A 21,199-nucleotide genomic window follows, 5' to 3' on the forward strand; every position below is an offset into this window, starting at 1 on the left:
AACGTTGAGGTGGTAGCAGATACTGAAAGGATAGGTTATCATTTTTGTAAATTTAAAACAGAACAAATATATATACTGAGCGCATACAGGTGCAGTACAATTATCAAAACATAGTGAGACAAATGACACCAATTTCAGAATAATGGTTCCCTTTAGGAAGAAAGAAGGAAGAGGAATGGAATAGATTGGTTGGCATAGAATAGATGGACCTAAGGGCTGTATGTTTCAAGAAAAATGTGGGAGTATGTTTATTTTTTTGAAATACTATGTATTTACTATCAGAAGATAGATAGCATTTTCAAAAAAGATCTGTGGTATATTAATGAAATGAAAATACAGCTTAAAAGTTGAAATGGGTGGGGCGCCTGGGTGGCTCAGTGGGTTAAGCCGCTGCCTTCGGCTCGGGCCATGATCTCGGGGTCCTGGGATCGAGTCCCGCATCGGGCTCTCTGCTCAGCGGGAAGCCTGCTTCCCTCTCTCTCTCTGCCTGCCTTTCTATCTACCTGTGATCTCTCTCTGTCGAATAAATAAATAAAATCTTTAAAAAAAAAAAAGTTGAAATAGGTTTGCTTTTTTGTTGTTGTCTTTAAGATTGTATTTATATATTAGAGCAGAGCACGAGAGAGAGCATAAGCAGGGGCATGGGGAGGAGGAGCTGACTCCCAACCCAGCAGGGAGCCCAATGTGACGCTCAATCCCAGCACCCTAGGATCATGACCTGAGCCAAAGGCAGACGCTTAACTGACTGAGCCACCTAGGCACTGTGCCTAGGGTTTTTTAATTGTTTTTTAATTACTTTTTAATTGCCAATAAAATGTAGTTGCTGCTATGAAAAATAAGGAGTGAAAATATTGCACTGACCACCTGACTTGCTTATGTTTCCTTTTTTTTTGTTTTTGTGTGATTTGATCTGTGATTGATACCAAGCATCCCTTGTGCTTAGTATATTGCACTGAACAAAATAGCCCTCGTTGAACTTGAAATCTACTGGAAAAGACTAGTATTGATCAATACAAATATTATGAAGGAGAAGTGCTGAGTACAATGGGAGCATATAACATGGATCCATTCTAGTCTCAGGATTTGAGGAACATGTTCTGAGGAAGTGACAGATTCCCTCTAGGGGAAATTGGTAGTAGAATGCAATAGTGAAGGATACCTGGGTAGCTCAGCTGGTTAAGCAACTGCCTTCGGCTCAGGTGGTGATCCCGGAGTCCGAGGATCAAGTCCCACATCGGGCTTCCTGCTCAGCAGGGAGTTTACGTCTCCCTCTGACATTCTCCCCTTCCATGCTCTCTCTGTGTCTCTGTTGAATAAATAAATAAAATCATTAAAAAAAAAAAAAAAAAAAGAATGGCAGAGTGAAGAGTACTCCTAAGTGAGAGAGCAGTTTAATTCTGATTATGTGACGTAATCTTATCTTCAAAATGATTGTTTTTTGTGGTATTTAATACTCTCCCAACTATGTAATTGGACTTAACTGTAATTTTACCAATCTAAGACTCAAAAATATTTTTTCTTTGCATTTCATCATCTCTGAAATTGGGAGATGTCTTACAGTTGATGGTTTGTCACAGTTTAATTGGCAGGTTTCTTTTTTAGGATACATGAAATACTGATTTACCTTCCCATCACTGGTGTCTTAGAGTCAATGAAATGTGGAATATATATATATATATATTTTTTTTTTCAAGGTTTTATTTATTTATTTGACAGAGATCACAAGTAGGCAGAGAGGCAGGCAGAGAGGCATGGAGAGGGAAGCAGGCTCCCTGCTGAGCAGAGAGCCCAATGCTTGGCTCGATCCCAGGACCCTGAGATCATGACCCTAGCCGAAGGCAGCAGCTTAACCCACTGAGCCACCCAGGCACCCCGTGGAATATATTTTTAATTTAGCCTGGATTTAAGCCAAACTCAGTTGGAACTTCCATTTTATTACATTTTTAAAACCATCACAGTGAATGTGTGGTATTTATTCGTAGTAGTTCACTTAAGATACTTTTATTTACTTAAGATACTTTTATTTTATTTACTTTAATTTAGCCTTCTGTAAAACATTCACTGTTTTGCTCCTGGAAGAAAATGGAATATATAAATTATATACCAGATAGAATGCTAAGCATTTTACATTAATTATCTCATATAAACTCTACCACAGTTGTATGAGTTAAGTTTAGAGAGAAAAAAATCTCTATAAACTTTCTCTCTCTAAATTGACTTTCTCTTTCTAAAGGTCAAGGTAGTTTGACCTTTAGAGGTCAAGACCTTTAAAGGTCAAAGTAATTTGACCTAAAGGTAGTTTTTATTTAATATTTATGTTAAATCTGTATATTTGTGAAAAGTTTAGAAATAACAGAAGTAAAAGCAATGAATTACCAAAGTAATAATTAATAAAAGTTTATTGTACACACACCAAAAACAGTTTGCAAACTGGTAGCTTTCAAGCCAAAACATGGAATGAGTCTCAGGAACATACTGTTATAAAGCAGTTTATATAGAGAGAAGCAGTAAATGTTTATTCTTTAGTGATTGGTTATAAAATTAGAATTTTCTTAAATGATAGGGATTTGTTCAGTAGTTATCTAATATCAAACTTGGGAAACAATTCTTTTGGGGGGAGTTTTGTCTGTTTTTTTTCCAGTTTAAGTTTTGCTTATGATTTTCAGAGGCATGAGCAAGAAATGACCCAGGTCAAGTTAGTCTTGCAAGATAAGCTATATTAAGCTTTGTTTGTATGGCTAAACTGGTTTTGTCTGCTCAGGGAATTTTCAAGGCTGGTGTCCATTTGCTTTTGATTTTAACAGTGTAGTATAACCTAGTAAACCTGTATTAGAATAAAACCGTAGCTTATATTTAAGGCTCAAGGTCACATAGTTTACTTTTAAATGGTAGAGGTTAACTTCTGACTCCAAAGTTATGTCCTTAATATTCACAGCTCTATACTACATCCCTTAAGAAGCAAAATTCCTAGCAGACAGATCTCAAACTGGGCACATCTGAATTGAGAAATATTATGTTATTTTTATTTACTTACTGTGCTTTTTATTAAGAATAGCCTTCTGTAAAACATTCACTGTTTTGCTCCTGGAAGAAAATGGAATATATAAATTATTGTAGAATTTAGTAATTGTAATTTATTCTGCTTCAGAGTCAAAAGTTCACCCAGAATATGCTCCCTTTGCAAGAAAACATATTTCTAGTAAATATTACAGTATTAGTGTTGCTTGCATCATATATTTGTCTTGAGTTTGGGTATAAGATCTCTAGGACTAAGAAATAATTTATATTATTCAAATTAGTCCTTACTCAAATTAGCAATAGATCAAAGCAGAACATTTCTTGAGGGTGTAATGAGAGTCTGATTTCAGGCAGCAGAACAGGAACTTTATCAACATATGGTCTAGCCAGGCAAAGTAAATATATCTGTGTTGGGCTTACCCAGACTATTCTCATATTACAAAAGCAGAATAATGGCAGCAGAAATCTTGGTGACAGTCTTCATCCAATCTGTTTCTTGATTCACAGTGTTTCAGCTCATTGAGTATGCCATTCATATTTGGTACACAGCTGTCCTCTTAGAATCTCATATCACTATCCCTCTGGAGAACTTTATCTTTTTCCTTTATAGATCTTCTGTTTCCTATATCCTTTTTCTCTCTGCCCCTCCTTCCTTTTTTTATTGTTAAGAAGTTTCATGAGAAAAGGACAGACAAGACCAGAGGGTCATAGGGGAGGGGGAAAATTGAAACAAGGCAAAACCAGAGGGGGAGATAAACCATAAGAGACTTTCAATCTCAGGAAACAAACTGAGGGTTACTAGAGGGGAGAAGGGTGGGAGGGATGATGGCCCATTTAGGTATGTATCCGTTGTCTTTTTGTTTCATTTATTTTGTTTTACCTTCTAGAAATTTCCTCAGCTTCATCTTTTAACCCTTTACTCACTTTTTTCATTTCTGCTATTATGTTCTTTTCTAGCTGCTGTTTTTTATTTCCTGAATGATGATGTACCGTAGTCTTCTTGTTTCACAATGCAGTATTCTCTCTTAGTTCACTGAGAATTATTTATTTTGGACTTTTCTTTTTTCTACACATGTTTATGCTTCTCCCAGACTCCTTTTGTTTTGATCTCTGTCTTCCATGTTGGAGGCTTTCTTCAGGTATACACTGTCCTTGATTATCTACACGTTTCATTGGGAGTCTGAAACACTGACTAGATGCTCTGAATGCATCAGTGGGGCCTGTTGACTTTGAGCTTCATCATAGAGTGATTTCACTGTGCTGTTGTTAGGGGACCTGCATTTGTATCCTCAAGTCTCTGCTTGGCTGGTCAAGTTACTCAAAGATAAGGGTCTTCTGAGCTTCTGCCTCAAGGATAACAGTCTCACTGTCTACATTCTAGAAGCCAAATTGGACATTCTGGTTGGGAGAAGGTCTGCATTCAGCATTTAATGTTTATAGTCATTTAATCCCTTGTTTTTGGTACAGTTGTGTGCCCACTACTGTGCCTGCCATGCTCCCTCCAAAGAGTGTTTCCTTTATTTTTTCCAGAGAATAAACCTCCAGATTTATGCAGGGATGACAAAGGAGCAGTTGTTCAGCAATGTGGAGTTAGGGGATCCTAGGACTCCACCTGCTTCTCAAATAGCTTTCCTCTTTATTTTTTGCACCTTCCCATTCTGTCACGAGTTCAGAGGTACTTAGTGCCTCCACTTCTCATATCTTTTGAAGATTTTGTCTTTCTTTGGTTCTTATATTTCCCAACATAGCACCTCAGGATTTCATTTTCTTGGATCTGTTACGTCAGTTACAACCTGTCCACCCGCTTTTCGTCTTCTAAAATATTAATGGACTTCCTATTTTCTGTTCTCCTAAGATTATCTGTCTTTCACAAAGTTCCTCACCATGGTTATAGCAGAGTTTGGGGATTGCGGAAGGAATGAAATGAGCTGCTTGTTGGTAATCTGTTATCTTAACCCAGAATCTGTTCTTAAAGGGCAGAGGCTTTGTCTGGGTCATCTCTAAATTTCAACCCATAAGGGAGTCCATACAGTACAGTAGATACTTAATAAATGTTTACATGAATGATTAAGTCTTGTTTAACATCTATAAAACGATTGATAGCAAGTTTGTGATGAAAGCCTAGCTTCTTGCCACATGGATCTTTGTATAGATTTGGTTAAGTGTCCTAACAATATTGTGGGTGTCTTTCTCTGGAGCAATTAATCCATGATAGAGCAGTTAGAAGCTATAATGACTTTAAGGCCTAGCACTGAAAGTTACATTCTGTCATTTTCATAATATCCTGTTAGTTACACAGATAGTTATACTTAGTGTAGGAAAGACTTACACAAAGGCGTGAATCCCACAAGCCAAAACTTACTGGGGACGTATTGAAGGCTGGTTATCACACAAAGTTTCTATCTAAAGTTAAAGAACAAATCAGAGGCACCTGGGTGGCTCAGTCGGTTAAGCAGCTATCTTTGGCTCAGGTCATGATCCTGGAGCCTGGGATTGAGTCCAGCATCGGGCTCCCTGCTCAGCGGAGAGTCTGCTTCTCTCTCTCCCTCTGCTGCTCCTCCTGCTTATGCTCGCTCACTTGCTGTCTCTGTCAGATAAATAAATCCTTAAAAAAAAAAATCAAATTAAGTAGAAGGTAAGAAATAATAAAGATCATCAGAGCAAAAATTAGTTAAATAGAAAATAGTACAGAAAATGCATGAAGCCCCTTGGTTCTTTTGATAAAATTAATAAAATCCTAGCAAGACTAATGAAGAAAAATAGAAAAAAAAGATTATTGGCATGAGGAATGAAAGCAAGGGTATCACTGAAGATCCTTCAGAATTGAAAGGTTAATAAGGAAATGTTATGAACTTTATACCATTAATTTGATAACTTAAACAGAACTTTATAGAAATTGATTTGGAAGAGTAATCTGAATAGCTCTTTATTAAGTTCATTATTCCTTGAAAATTCCAGTGACTTAACTGTTGGATTTTATCTAACATTCAAAGAAAAATAGTACCAATATTTCACAAATTCAGAAAATAGAGGAGGAAAGACTTTCCAACTCATTTTATGAGGCTAGTGTACCTGTGATACAGACACTTGACAAAAACAATATAATCCTCTCAATAGAAAAATAATTTGACACATTTTTAACATTCTCCTGATAAAAATTTGCAGTGAACTAGCAATAAAAGGAAACTTCAACTTGATAAAAGCATGTAGAAAAACATAATGGGCATCAATATAAAAGGTAAAAATGTTTAATGCTTTTGCTCTTAAGATAAAAAACAAGGCAAGGATACTTGGTTTTCACTGCTTGATTCAACATTGTGCTAGAGGTCCAAACTAATGCAGTAAGGCTAGAAGAATAAAGACATAATATTGTAAAGGAAGAAATAAAACTGCCCCTGTTTGCAGGAGACATAATTCCTTCTGTAAAAAATCCTAATGAATCTATCCCAAAAAAACTCTACTGGAATTAATAGATGAATTTAGCAAGGACACAGGATACTAATAGCATGTACAAAAATCAGGGTAAGCAGTATAATAAGAAATAATACCAGCATTCACCACTTAGAAAAATAAAAATGCCATTTATAATAATACCAAAAAATGTAACATTTAGGAATAGATCTAAAGAAAGATGTGTAAGGCTTCTATACTGAAAGCTACAGAGCTTTCCTGAGAAAGACAAGGAAGATATAAATAAAGATAACCATGTTCTTAGACCAGAACACTCAAATTGTTAAGATGTCCATTCTTCCAAGGCACCTGGGTGGCTCAGTGGGTTAAGCCTCTGCCTTCGGCTCAGGTCATGATCTCAGGGTTCTGGGATCAAGCCCCGTGTTGGGCTCTGCTCAGTGGGGAGCCTGCTTCCCCATCTCTCTCTGCCTGCCTCTCTGCCTACTTGTGATCTCCTCTCTCTGTCAAATAAATAAATAAATAAATAAAATCTTAAAAAAAAAAAAAAATGTCCATTCTTCCATGAGGATCCTGGGTGGGTCAGTCAGTTGAGCGTCCAACTCTTGGTTTCCACTGAGGTCATGGTCTCTGGGTCCTGGGATCAAGCCCTGCCTGGGACTTTGCACTCCACTGGGAGTCTGCTTGGGAATTTCTCTCCCCCTCCCCCTTTCCCTGCTCACACACTAGTGTTTTCTCCGCCCCCCCCCCTGCTCTCCCTTTTCCCCTCCTTAGAACAGATGAATAAATCTTTTTTTTTAAGTTTCCATTCTCCCCAAATTGATCTGTAGACTCAACACAGCCCCTATGATAATTTCATCAGATTTCTTTTTAAATATGAGTTGATACTCTGAGTGTTCATAAGATTTATATGGAAATACAGAGAACCTAGAAGAGCCAAAAACATTTTGAAGAAGCACAAATGGGAAGATTTATTACTACTTGGTTTTAAAGATATGCTATAAAGCTATAGTAATCAAAACTGTGATGTTGGAGTAAAGGTAGCCATTTAAATCAGGTTACAATAATTCGATATTACTCGATATATAGTAATAACTACAGATACTTGATCTTTTTTTTCCTGAGATACTTGATCTTAGATCATCACAGGCTGAGAAGCAATTAGAATAGATATAGAAGTAGGCCCACTCATGCGGTTGCTTGATTTTTTTTTTTTTAAGATTTTATTTATTTATTTGACAGAGATCACAAGTAGGCAGACAGGCAGGCAGAGAGAGAGAGGAGGAAGCAGGCTCCCTGCTGAGCAGAGAGCCCGATGCGATGCAGGGCCTGATCCCAGGACTCTGGGATCATGACCTGAGCCGAAGACAGAGGCTTTAACCGACTGAGCCACCCAGGCACCCTGGTTGATTGATATTTGACAGAGGGGACAATATAATTCATTGAAGATACCATACTCAAGAATTAATTCTAGATATATCACAGGCCAAAACATAAAGCTAAAACTGGGAAATTTCTAAGAAAATAGGAAAAATATTCATGTCCTTGGAGTGAAAGAGTTCTTGATGTACTGGAAACCCCCTTTAAGTGTTCTTCAGAAGACTTAAGCAACTACTGGGAGAAAACATTTACGAAACATATATTTAAACAAAAGATTTATGTCTAGAATATGTGAAAAACTTATACCAGACAATTTTAAAAAGTGGTCAAAGGCAGACACTTCACAAAAGGTGTATGTGAATGGCAGATAAACACTTGAGAAGATGCCAAAACATCTTTGCTCATCTGAAAAATGCAAATAACCCCGACGAGCTATCACTTCACACCTAGTACATTGGCTAAATTAAGAAGACTGGCAATACTAATGTTGGCAAAGATGTGGAACAACTGGAAATGGTAGGAGTGTAAATTGTATAACCACTTGGAAAAATAATTTGGCGTAGTCTTTTCAAATTAAACATGTCCTTGCCTTATGACCCACCAGTTTTATTCCTAGGCCTTTCCCCAAAACAAATGAAAAAAGTCATACAAAGATTTGTGTATGTATTTTTGTTTGTTCATAATAACTAGAAACTGGTAACAACCCAAATATATAAAAACAAGAATGGAGAAACAAATTGTGATCTGTGCATATAATGAAATACTACCCAGCGGGGCGCCTGGGTGGCTCAGTTGTTAAGCATCTGCCTTGATCTCAGGTCATGATCCCAGGGTCCTGTGATCAAGCCCTGCATCAGGCTCCCTGTTCAGCGGGAAGCCTGCTTCTCTCTCTCCCACTCCCCCTGCTTGTGTTCTCTCTTTCACTGTGTCTTCTATAAATAGGTAAGATCTTTAAAAAAAAAAAAAAAATAGAAAAGAAGGGGCGCCTGTGTGGCTCAGTGGGTTAAAGCCTCTGCCTTCGGCTCAGATCATGATCCCGGGGTCCTGGGATTGAGCCCCACATCGGGCTTTCTGATTGGCAGGGAGTCTGCTTCCCCCTTTCCCTCTGCCTGCCTCTCTGCATACTTGTGATCTCTGTCAAATAAATAAATAAAATCTTAAAAAAAAAAAAATAGAAAAGAAATACTATCCAGCAATTAGAACTAACTACTGGAGCACCTGGTTGACAAGTCAAGTTAAGCATCTGACTCTTGATCTCAGGGTAGTGAGATCAAGCCCCACATTGGGCTCCACCCTGGGCATGGAAGGTACTTTTTAAAAAGAGAACTAGAGGCACCTGGGTGGCTCAGTGGGTTAAGCTTCTGCCTTTGGCTCAGGTCATGATCTCAGGGTCCTGGGAATGAGCCCCGCATTGGGCGCTCTGCTCAGCAGGGTCCCCCCCCTCTCTGCCTGTCTCTCTGCCTTCTTGTGATCTGTCAAATAAATAAAATTTTTTAAAAAGAGAACTACTAATTTATATGGTAGTTTGAATCTCAGCTAATTAAAATGGGCAAAAGAAGGCAAACTCAAGATGGTATACACAGTGTAATTCCATTTATGTAAAATCCTGGATCCAGTTAATCTATTATGAAAGGAATCTGATGTATCTTTACCTGAGGCAAATGTGGAAGGAACTGACTACATAGAGGCAAGAAGGTACTTTCTGGGATGATGGGAAGGATCATTCTTGATTGTGGTAATAATAGCATAAATGTATACATTGGTCAAAATCATTTGAACTTTACACATAAAGCTCATTTTATTGTATTTAAGACTGAAAATCCTTTTTAAAAAGTAAGGTATCCCTACCTAACCCACCAGAAAGGCTAAAATTTATGCCTGGCAGTAACAGCAGTTAGAATTTAGCACAAAAATGATATATACTGCTTATGAGAGGATCAGTTGTTAAAACTACTTTGGAAGAGTTTGGCGTTATCTAGGAAAATTAAAGATACATATCCTTCATGAGTCAGCAATTTTACTTTTAGGTGGAGCCTTTTCCACTAAAGAAATTTTTATGTGTATGTGCATCAAAAAAGACCAACTATAGGAATGTTCGTAACATTCTAGTAACAAAAAGAAAGTACCAACACAGATGTCTATATGTTATAGTAGTAAATTATGTAGTTTACTTCTATCTATCTATCTAATTCTTTAGAGTGGGGGAGAGGGATAGAATCCTAAGCCGACTCCATTTACAGCACAGAGCCTGAGCTAAGGCTCAGTCTCAACAACCCTGAGATCATGACCTGAGCTGAAATCCAGAGTTGGGCACGCAACTGAGCCACCCAGGCACCCCAATAAACTTTATTTCTTTACCACAGTATTAGAGAAGTGAAAATGAAGAAACTTTACATTATAGATGAGCTAGAGACAGTCCTTAACAACAGCCTCAAAAGATTACATGCTTTGTATTTCTAGTTACATAAAGTTTAAGAACTAGGAAAACTAAAACTATTTAGGAATCTGTATTTAAGTTGTAAATTTAAAGAAGAAGTGATTACCATAAAAGCCAAGACTTTGGTTACTTTGAAGGAGAAGGGAAGTTAGGATTGAGAAGGGGTTAGGGAAGAGGTTTCTAAGATACAGGCAATATTTAGTTGTTGATCCAGTTTTGGTTTTCTAGGTATTTACTGTATAATAATTTAAGTGACACATATATGTTTTATATACTTTACTAAATATGTGGTATTTTACATTAAAAATAGAAAAAAATCTTTATCAATATCTCCTGAGTACTATATTAATAATATTTTGCTAAGTGATAATAGGAAATGCAAGGATGTTTAACATGGCATCCTAAGTGCTCACTAATTATACCATAAAAGGCATTGTGTAATGAGTAGTCTTAAGTTCTGTTCTCATACTTTCAGAGCCATAGGAGTAAGCCTATAAAATTGAGGCAGAGAACATCCATACCATGTAACCTCTCAGGAGGTAGGAGGTGTACATAAAAAAAAATTGTGATTATGTTTGTACCAGCCCCCATGTTCATTTCTGCTCTATTTTAGACTGTTCATTTGCCCTTGGTCTCATTTGGTAGTCTAGTTATTTTAAATATGGCAGATATCTGTTACTTTCTTCTTCATATCTGTTATTTTCTGCCATGTCTTTTGAAATAGTAAAACACAAATTTAAGAATTCTAATCTCTTCTTCATGGAACACTCTCCCGTAAAACCTCTTCAGGAAGTTAGTTTACATCACGAAATGACTTTGCCTGGAATTAAGACCAGTTGATCAGTGAACAAATGACATGAGTAGACAGTTCTCTGTTGAGCTGCTGTCATGTCTGAGTACAAGTTGTTACTTTGCATTGAATCTCTACCTTAATGTTATGAGTAGTAGGTATTCTTCCAATTTTACAGATGAACAAATAGAAATTCAGAGAAATAATTAGTGTTACACCTAGAATCAAAATCTATTTTATTTTAAAGCCTGTCCTTTTTTTTTTTATTATTGTAACACTGCTACCCATGAAAAGAAGAAAATTAACTTTGTTAAAAAACAAACATGCAACAAACAATAAGAAATTAAAGGATGTATTTCCAACAACAAAAATTCTATCATTTATTAATCTGTTAAAAGATACATGACAGTTAATAGAGTGTATTATAAAACCTTAATGAAATTTAAATGACCTTAATTCTGAGATCTGTGTTGATAAATCAAAAGTCTATCCCACCAGTATTCTATACATAGTCTCTTTTTATGAATTTTTTTTCCTTAGTTGTAGATTATGCATATTTAGTACTGGCAGTCTAAGTAGTAGATAATACCTCCTTTTCCACCAAAGCCCTCTCAGTAATACCTGTATTTTATTTCTCAATTTTATTTATCTGAATTCTAACACCTGCCTAATCAATTTTAATTATATGCATATACTACAAATTTACCCATTCTATTAACCGATATTTTGGTGGTTTCCCTTCTTTTTACTATTAAAAACAATCGTAAATAAGCATTCTTACTCCTCTGTCCTTTTGCAAATAGGGAATCTAGAGTGTATTTCAATATAGTGGAACTGCTGGACTAAAAATTAAGCATCATATGTTCAAATTTATTATATGTTACTCTTTGCTCTTCTAACTGATTGTATCACTTTATATCCCTTAAGAGCTTTCATTCTTCCATTGGCTTGTTGTCAGTTTGTGTTCTAGGTCTTCAAAATCTTTGCCTATCTTGAATGGTGTAAAATGATAGGTCAGCATTGTTATGTGTATTTCATTAACTACACATAAGATAATTCATGAAAACTTAGACATGTTGACATTTAGATTTCTCTTTTATGAAATGCCAGCTGATGTCATTTGCCACTTTTATTGTTTTCTCTTGATTGTAGGAACTCATTACATATTCTCAAAACTATTTGTTAAAGATACAACACATGTCCTCTACCAATCTATAGCCTGGGGTTTGATTGTCTTTTGTTTTTGTTTTGCTTTGTTTGTGGGTTTCTTTCTTACAGTTTTCTTTCGTTTGTTTTCTTACAGTTTTTCATAGTTAATGTAATTTAAGAAATTCTTTTTTTTTTTTTTTTTTTAAAGATTTTATTTATTTGACAGACAGAGATCACAAGTAGGCAGAGAGGCAGGCAGAGAGAGAGGAGGAAGCAGGCTCCCTGCTGAGCAGAGAGCCTGATGCGGGGCTCGATCCCAGGACCCTGGGATCATGACCTGAGCCGAAGGCAGAGGCTTTAACCCACTGAGCCACCCAGGCGCCCCTATTTTAAGAAATTCTTATACTTTCAGTTGTTTGTAATTTTTGTATCTTGTTTAAGAAATTCTTCCTTAGCTCTAACATCATAAAGATATTCTATATTTTCTTCTAAATGTTTATTTTTCTTTTCATAGTTAGTTCTCTGAATAGGAATTTATATATGGTATGAGGTAGGCATTCAAGTCTGATCTGATGCTGTGAATCTGTCCTCACTGTCTCTTGACTTCAATAGGATTATAACAAATCTTGATGATTTGTAGGTAGGACAGACCTTAGTCTTAAAAATTGTCTTGATTGGGACGCCTGGGTGGCTCAGTTGGTTAAGCAGCTGCCTTCGGCTCAGGTCATGATCCCAGTGTCCTGGGATCGAGTCCCACATCGGGCTCCTTGCTCGGCAGGGAGCCTGCTTCTCCCTCTACCTCTGCCTGCCATTCTGTCTGCCTGTGCTCGCTCTCCCTCTCTCTGACAAATAAATAAAATCTAAAAAAAAAAAAAAAAAATTGATTATTCTTGTTTTGCTGCTTTTTCATGTTAATTTTAGGATTTTCTCCTTAATTTCCAGAGGTTAAGGGGGTTTATATCCTGTCAGTATTTTGATTGAAATTGCTTTCAATTTGCAGATTAACTTGGGAATAATTTACATGAATAGGGTATATTGCTCCATTTTTAAAATCTTCTGTAATATCTTCCGTTAGTAAAGATACCTATTACTTCTTCCCCAAAAAGATACCTATTACTTCTCTAGGTCTTATACGTATTTTATTTGAATTTCATCCCAAGTCCTACTGTTTTTTTGTTTTAATTTTAACTTGTATTTTTTTGAATTACATTTTAAGCTGATTGCCAATATATACAAGAATGTAACTTATTTTCATATAGTGATCTTTTTTTAAAAAATATATTTTATTTATTTATTTGACAGACAGAAATCACAAGCAGGCAGAGGGGCAGGCAGAGAGAGAGGAGGAAGCAGGCTCCTTGCCTAGCAGAGAGCCCGACATGGGGTTTGATCCCAGACCCTGACTGAGATCATGACCTGAGCCGAAGGCAGAGGCTTTAATCCACTGAGCCACCCAGGCACCCCTCATATAGTGATCTTAAGTCTAGCAACCTTGCTGACCTCTCATTAATTCTCTGATTTGTCTTTAGATTTTATTGGGTTTTCTGTGTAGATAGTCATATTGTCAAGAATAATTTTTCCCTTCCTAGTCTTTTTACCTTTTATTTCCTAACTTGCATTACTGCACTAGCTAGAACTCCCTAATAAATGAAGTTGAATTTACCATAGTTTTGTTTTGTTTTTAAGATTTTATTTATTTGTCAGAGATAGAGCACGCACAAGCAGGGGGAGTGGCAGGCAGAGGGAGGGGTAGGCTCCCTGCTCAGCAGGGAGCCAGATGCAAGGCTCAATCCCAGGACCCCGATCATAACCTGAGCTGAAGGCAGAGGCTTTAACCCACTGAGCCAACCAGGCACCCCTTATAGATTTTTGATAGATAACTTTTCTCTTTTCCAGTCCTGATACAGTGTAAGTAGGTATGGCATTGAATTTTATTTAATGCTTTTTTAGTACCATCATTTATAGAAATGGTTGTATGCTTACTTCCTTTAATACATTAATGGGGTTTGTTTTGTTAATAGATTTTTTAAACTGTTAAACATAAACATTTCTTTTCAATTAAACTAGCTTATTTTTGAGAGGGCAAGAAGGAATAGTGCATAAATGTATAGGTTTATAAAATGTTAAGGATTCAGCAGAAAGAAGCTGATCTTTGCTAATTGAAATTCACTCCTAATTCAGCTGTACTCACTGATTTCAACCCACCTTTTAGAACTTTTTTCTTTTTTCTTTTTTTTTTTTAAAGATTTTATTTATTTATTTGACAGAGAGAGAGAGAGGCAGGCAGAGAGAGAGAGAGAGAGGGAAGCAGGCTCCCTGCTGAGCAGAGAGCCCGATGCGGGACTCGATCCCAGGACCCTGAGATCATGACCTGAGCCGAAGGCAGCGGCTTAACCCACTGAACCACCCAGGCGCCCTAGAACTTTTTTTTTTAACTAACTTTAATTTTCATCTGAAATGCCCACATTTCTATAGAGAAGATAATAAACAGTAAAATGATAAGCACAGTGGTATAAACAGTAGGGGAAAATAATTGAAGAATGTTAAAAAAGATAATGTTTGTTTAGTTGCAGTTCAGTGATGTAAGACACGTGAGTTGTGAACACTAGTATTATAGCAGTTTAGTGAAGAAAATTTACCTGAAGGATTAAAGGAAAGGCAAATAAGCATGCTACTTACCATATTTTTATTTTCCTTTACCTATATACTTCTTTTTTTTAAGATTATATTTATTTATTTGACAGAGAGAGGCAGTGAGAGAGAGAACACAGCAGGGGGAGTGGGAGAAAGAGAAAGCAGGCGTCCTGCTAAGCAGGGAGCCCAGTGTGAGGCTCGATCTCAGGACCTTGGGATCATGATCTGAGCCAAAGGCAGATGCTTAACAACTGAGCCACCCAGGCACCCCTACCTATTTACTTCTTAAAAAATTAACCCAGAAGCAGTATGTGCTTATTTGATAGGTATCCTGTCAGCTTTTTTTTAATACATGAAAATATTCTCACATTTTTAATAGAATAATATAATGTATACATTTTTCTAAAAGATGTATTTATTTGAAAGAGAGAGAGTGAGCCTGCAGTGGGGAGAGATAGAGGGAGAAAGAAGCTCAAGCAGACTCCTCTGCTGAAGCATGGAACCAATGTGGGGCTTGATCTCACATCACCGGGGTCACAACCTGAGCCAAAAGCCAGAGTTGGATACTTAACTGACTGTGCCTCCCAGGTGCCCCTAATGTATACATTTTTGAAACCACTATGGATTTGAATATGATATCTAGAATGCAAATACAGTCTATGGCTCCTGGCTGGGTCAGTTGGAAGAGCATGTAGCTTTTGATCCCAGGATGTTGAGTTAGAGCCCCACTCTGGGTGTAGAGATTACTTGAATAAAACTTTAAAAATAAAAAATAGAATGCTAATATAATCTTATCAGTCTCTTTTTTTTTAATTAGTTAGAAATTTCTAAAGTTTATCTGGATAGAAGTTTAGCAATGAGTACTGTTTTCTCTTAAATCTTACCTATAGAAGTACTCAAGGATGTGTACATATACAGACACACACACAGGCAAATAAAATATATATAAGGGCATCCATTGGAAAACTTTTGCAATCTTAAGAACCAATTTATGATCCATCATTAGGGACATGAAATACATTCATGTAATGAGTTATCCTGTAAGTGTGAAAAAAAATGATGTGGTTTCATACCATAAATTTATCTGCAAGATCTATAATGAGAAAAAAATAATAAAAGCCCAGAATAGTGTTCCTAGTATTTTACCATTTGTGTTCTTTTTTATTAAGAGGAATAATGCACCAATACTGTGGAATAATATGAGGCCATTAAAAAACGTACTGACATGGAAAGATTTCTAAGATATACTGTATATTTAAAAAATAATAAAGTGAGTCATGGAACATTTATTATCTGATTTCATGTCAAAAGAAAGTTGCATGGGGGCATCTGGGTGGCTCAGTCACAGAGCATGCAACTCTTGATCTCAGGGTCATGAGTTCAAGCCTCAGGTTGGGTAGAGCGCTTAATTTAAAAAGAAAAAAAATTCATGTACATTGTTATCTTTGCCTATCAAAAAAAAACAGGATATGTACATAACTACTAATAATGGTTCTTTTTTATTATTTTTAATATTTTTAATTTATTTATTTGACACAGAGAGATCACAAGTAGGCAGAGAGGCAGGCAGAGAGAGAGGGGAAAGCAGGCTCCCTGCAGAGCAGAGAGCCCGATGTGGGCCTCGATCCCAGGACCCTGGGATCATGACCTGAGCTAAAGGCTGATGCCTAACCGACTGAGCCACCCAGGCACCCCCTAATAATGGTTATTTCTTTTTTTTTTTTTTTTTTTTTTTTTTAAGATTTCGTTTATTTATTTGACAGATTGAGATCACAGGTAGGCAGAGAGGCAGGCAGAGAGAGAGGAAGGGAAGCAGACTCTCTGCTGAGGAGAGAGCCTGATGCTGGGCTCCATCCAAAGACTCTGATATCATGACCTGGGCCAAAGGCAGAGGTTTTAACCTACTGAGCCACTCAGGCGCCCCAATAATGGTTATTTCTTAAAGATACGTGGAGAGGGGAAAGTTGAGTTGGGAGGAAATCTTTATTCTGTATATCTGCATTTTTTATGAGGAGACATCATTCATATAGTCTGGAGTAAAGGAAAAAGTACTATATGCTCACTATAATAATGAAGATACAAAATTAAAAAGAAAATAACATGCATAATAGCTTTACCTCCCACATTTATCCTGAGGTAACTACTGTTAAAGCCTTGATAAACATCCTCCCAGAGGTGAGGGACATTTTATGGAGGACATTTAATCCTTAAACCAAGGAGAGGGAAAGAAGGAGCACCACATTAAATGTTTATACTTAGCAGCAAAAGACTTTTTTTTTGTTTTTTTTTTTAAGCAGAAATATAATGTGATAGTGTGTAGCTTCTTGCCTGTTTTGGTTTTGATTTTCACTGTATCCCCAATACCTTTATGGCACATAATGGCCCCCAGTTAAGTATGTGTTTAAGAAATGAGCGATGGGGATGCCTGGGTGGCACCATTGGTTGAGCAGCTGCCTTTGGCTCAGGTCATGATCCCAGTGTCCTGGGATCGAGTCCCACATCAGGCTTCTTGCTCAGTGGGGAGCCTGCCCCTCCCTCTGCCTCTGCCTGTGGACTCTATCTGCCTGAGCTCACTCTCTCGCTCTCTTTCTCTAACAAATAAATAAAATCTTAAAAAAAAAGAAAGAAAGAAAGAAATGAATGATGGTGTTCTACTAACCATTGGTGAAGCTCTTCCAGTTCTGAAGCCCAAGATTAATAAATTGTGGTGGTTGACTATTAGAGAACCAGACAGCTAGATGACATTGGGCAGATACTCTTTATTTATTACTTCCTGTAGTTCAGATTAGGACCAACAACATGTAATACCACTGTCTTCTCACATCTGTACAAGACAGGGAAAGCTTTCACTAGAATAGATTAAGCCAGGGTGGCATAGGAAGCTTTAAGAAGCAATATCTAACTTTTTCATCTTAAGGGCTCTGGCGTTTATCCCCTTACAAGGCCTTATCTCATACCCAGAACACTTCTCTGGGTATATGTAGCAGAGAATGGTATTATTCACTTACCCATGAAGAAAGCTAGATTATAAAAACTGTAGGACTTGGCTTTTCTTGTGTCTTCCAGTCAGACAGCCATTAAATTGAAACTGCTCAATTCAGTAGTGCTTCTTTATATATATAAGTATGCATAAAGAATAATTATAATTCTATAATTAGTTAATTATCATGGAAACTGAATGTAATTTTCTGAATTTTCTTATGGAAACATTAACTCATACTATTTTTTGTTTTTCTTTTTAGTTTCTGCCACTGCCTTCTACAAAGCACAACCTGTAATTCAGTTCATGTGTGAAGTTCTTGACATTCATAATATTGATGAGCAGCCAAGACCTCTGACTGATTCTCATCGGGTAAAATTCACCAAAGAGATAAAAGGTGAAATAATTAGCATTTGGAACAACTTAACAATAAAATGCATGAATGTAACAAACTTTTATTGAAAAAATATTTTTTAAAGTCTATCCATGTAACATCATCTGTGAAAATATAGATTATAAAATGTTACATTAAATTCATTGCCATTACATCTTAGTGTTTGAATGAAAGAAGTGCCAAGTAATGAAGTTAATATTGATACCAGCTAATTTTTCATTAATACTTTCTGTTAGTAGCCAAAGGTATAAGAAGAATATCTCATGGGAAAATGTTTCTATAATACTGTTAAAAGTTACTCCAAAAACATTGTTTTATCAGAGCTGGGGTCATTGTTTTAACATATTCTAAAATAGTGACTTCCTTATTTTTCTGAAACGATTGAATATTTTATTCCTTTGAAACTTTATGGATACAGGGCTAGCCTGTTTCATGTGTTATTTTGGAGTTGGAACTTCGTTGTTTTGTGTACATTATATAGTTGTTCATTGACGTTGCCTATATTAAATAGTAGCTAAGATCTGTACAGTGGTGTTGCATCCTATGTATATTTTACTAACATAAATTCATCTCTACATAGTCTTCTAGAGAGAAAAAGAAAAATACTTTAATAGTGTTCTAAAATTTGTATTGTGTTTATTTCATCTTTATATAAATGTACATTTCTATATACACTTAAATACACATTTACCATTTCATATGTAAACCCATAAATACTGTACTTTATCAGTAATTTAAGGAATTTTTCAAGAGTAATTTTGATTGTATAAAATTCTTGTCTTGTTCAAAGTTAGAACCTGTTGCTCAAGTAAGATGTGACTCCACTGTATTTAGTTCTTTATTTAGGCATGAAGAAGAATTAGATATTCTCTAATTAGAATTAATAGTATAAATTCTGTTTATAAAAATGTCAAATCTTAAATAGTCAGAAATAGTTATTTTTTTATTTAAGATTTTAACTGTTGCAAATAATTTTCAGCTTCTGGTTTGAATGAAACATTGAAGTTTGTTCACTGAACATCTTTCAGTTCCCCGAATGAGTTAGAATAGCTCAATGCATCCTGCTTGCTCCAATAATCATTCATTCAATACCTAGGAGAGAGATAGTCATTGTTAATGAAACATTTAAAAGGAAAATCCTTCCTGCTTTGAAAATGAGCATCCATTTATCTAAAGTTACTTAAATGCCAAAATAATAAAGTGTTATATATAGTGTATTGCAACCATACCATTGTCCTTTCATAATCTGTATTAACTGCACAGTTAGCATTGTCAAGAGGTTAGTGCATTACCCACCATTAATGTGTGATCATCAAAATGCCATGGTTTCCAGTTGAGTTGCTGCTTAGTTACCACCTCTGATATCATGAAGTCACTTACATTATTTTGCGGTAACTATGCAATCAACTCATATCACCACTCTATCACAGAAAATACAAGATGTACAGAACAAGGATGCAACTGCTGCCCGAAGAGCATGGACTCGATCTTAACTTCAACTGCTCAGGGGCCCAAAGAAATGACTGAAAAAATGACTAGAAAGCATTATAAAGTTGATGTTATAGTGAAGGTAAAGCCAAGTTTATAGGTTAAATATTTGATTTATTAAAGCCAAAATTTTTTTGGTTGGATGGAGGGCTTTGGGAGGGACTGGGCAGAGAATTATCTAGTCCATTTTTTTAAATTTTTGCTAACCCCTGGGTTGGGTCAAATCCTTAGGCACCTAAGACCCTAGATATGGGGTAGAAAATTCTGAGTTGGATCTAACTGGCCAACTGATTATTTTTTTTTCCCCTCCATTCAAAGTCCAAAAGACTTTGTTGACTTTTTGGGGGGTTTTTGTTGTTGTTTTTTAAAAGAGAGTTCTTTAACATACATCATATAACCCTACCATGGAAATTCAAGAGAATCAGAGTTATGTATTCTGTGCTATATATTTGGGCTTAATTTTTAGCCAGCATAAAGAATTTGATGATAACTGTTAAATAATGATACAAAGTGTGCTATAATGAATAGATTTCCTTAGCATTTATTTGGTTCTAGTTGAACTTTTATCTAAATATTTAACAGTAACTTCAGGGTGTTCCTTTGTACAATTATTCATCATGGTTAAACAAATATTGGGACAAGTGTATGGCAGAAGTACCATATGTTTATAAAAGAACCAATTTATTTTTGGTAAAACCTTTCTTAGTAGGCTATTAGAATCTTAAAATAACTTCTGTAATTCAGGGGAAAACTAGTAGAAAATAGCTAAGTGGTGTAGATAACAGAAAAAATTTTCTAAAACATAGTATTTCAGAACATAATATTTTTTACATGCTGCTTCATGTTGTTACTTCATATTGCTTCCTTCACATTTCCTTCTTACGAGACCTTCTTTAGATAATATTTTCTAGTCTTCTTTATAATATAAAGGCATAGTATATGCTCTAATCTGAAATTTTAGTTTTATAAAGGTAATTACCAATAAAAACTACTTACCACTGATTGAGTTAGGAGTACTTCTCAAGAAAAATCCATACCAATTTGGTACAATGACACTATGTCCATTTAACATCTTAATTTGTGCTGATACATTAGAAGAAAATATTACTATGAGTGAACTTTGTGTTTGGTACTGCAGTTAATAATTAGATAGGAAAATAAATAACACTGTTGCAGGATTTCTCAGCCTGGCCAGTATTGATATTTTGGGCTGGATAATTCTTTGTTGTGGTCTGGAGTGGAGGTCATCCTGTCCCATGCATTGTAGGATATTTAGCATCCCTGGATCCAAAAATCCCTAAATCTAGCATCCATTAGATGCCAGTAACACACCCCATTCCTAATAATTAAAACTATCTTCAGACATTACCAGAGGTTCCCTGGAGGGCAAAATTGCATGTGGTTGAGAACCACTGCACAATAGGAACCACAAATGTAACAGGGAAATAATACAAAAGTAATACCATAAATACTATCAGGAAACTAAAAGTTGTCTTTCATCTACCCCTTTCTAGATTTTCT

General features: G+C 36.1%; 1 protein-coding gene across 4 annotated transcripts in view; it reads left to right on the forward strand.

The window, feature by feature from the left end:
* The window catches only part of LOC131809805 (protein argonaute-3), a 132,612-nt gene that overhangs the window by 65,818 nt on the left and 45,595 nt on the right, over positions 1-21,199 (forward strand). For all 4 annotated transcript variants that reach the window (XR_009345307.1, XM_059137232.1, XM_059137231.1 and 1 more), the window contains exon 6: positions 18,059-18,193. Coding sequence is in view for 3 of the 4 variants with exons in the window: in XM_059137232.1 (XP_058993215.1) it covers positions 18,059-18,193 (135 nt within the window). In the remaining variant the exon portion in view is untranslated. The remainder of the gene's footprint in view (positions 1-18,058; positions 18,194-21,199) is intronic.

The sequence above is a fragment of the Mustela lutreola genome, chromosome 10 (assembly GCF_030435805.1).
Source record: "Mustela lutreola isolate mMusLut2 chromosome 10, mMusLut2.pri, whole genome shotgun sequence".
Lineage (NCBI taxonomy): Eukaryota > Metazoa > Chordata > Mammalia > Carnivora > Mustelidae > Mustela > Mustela lutreola.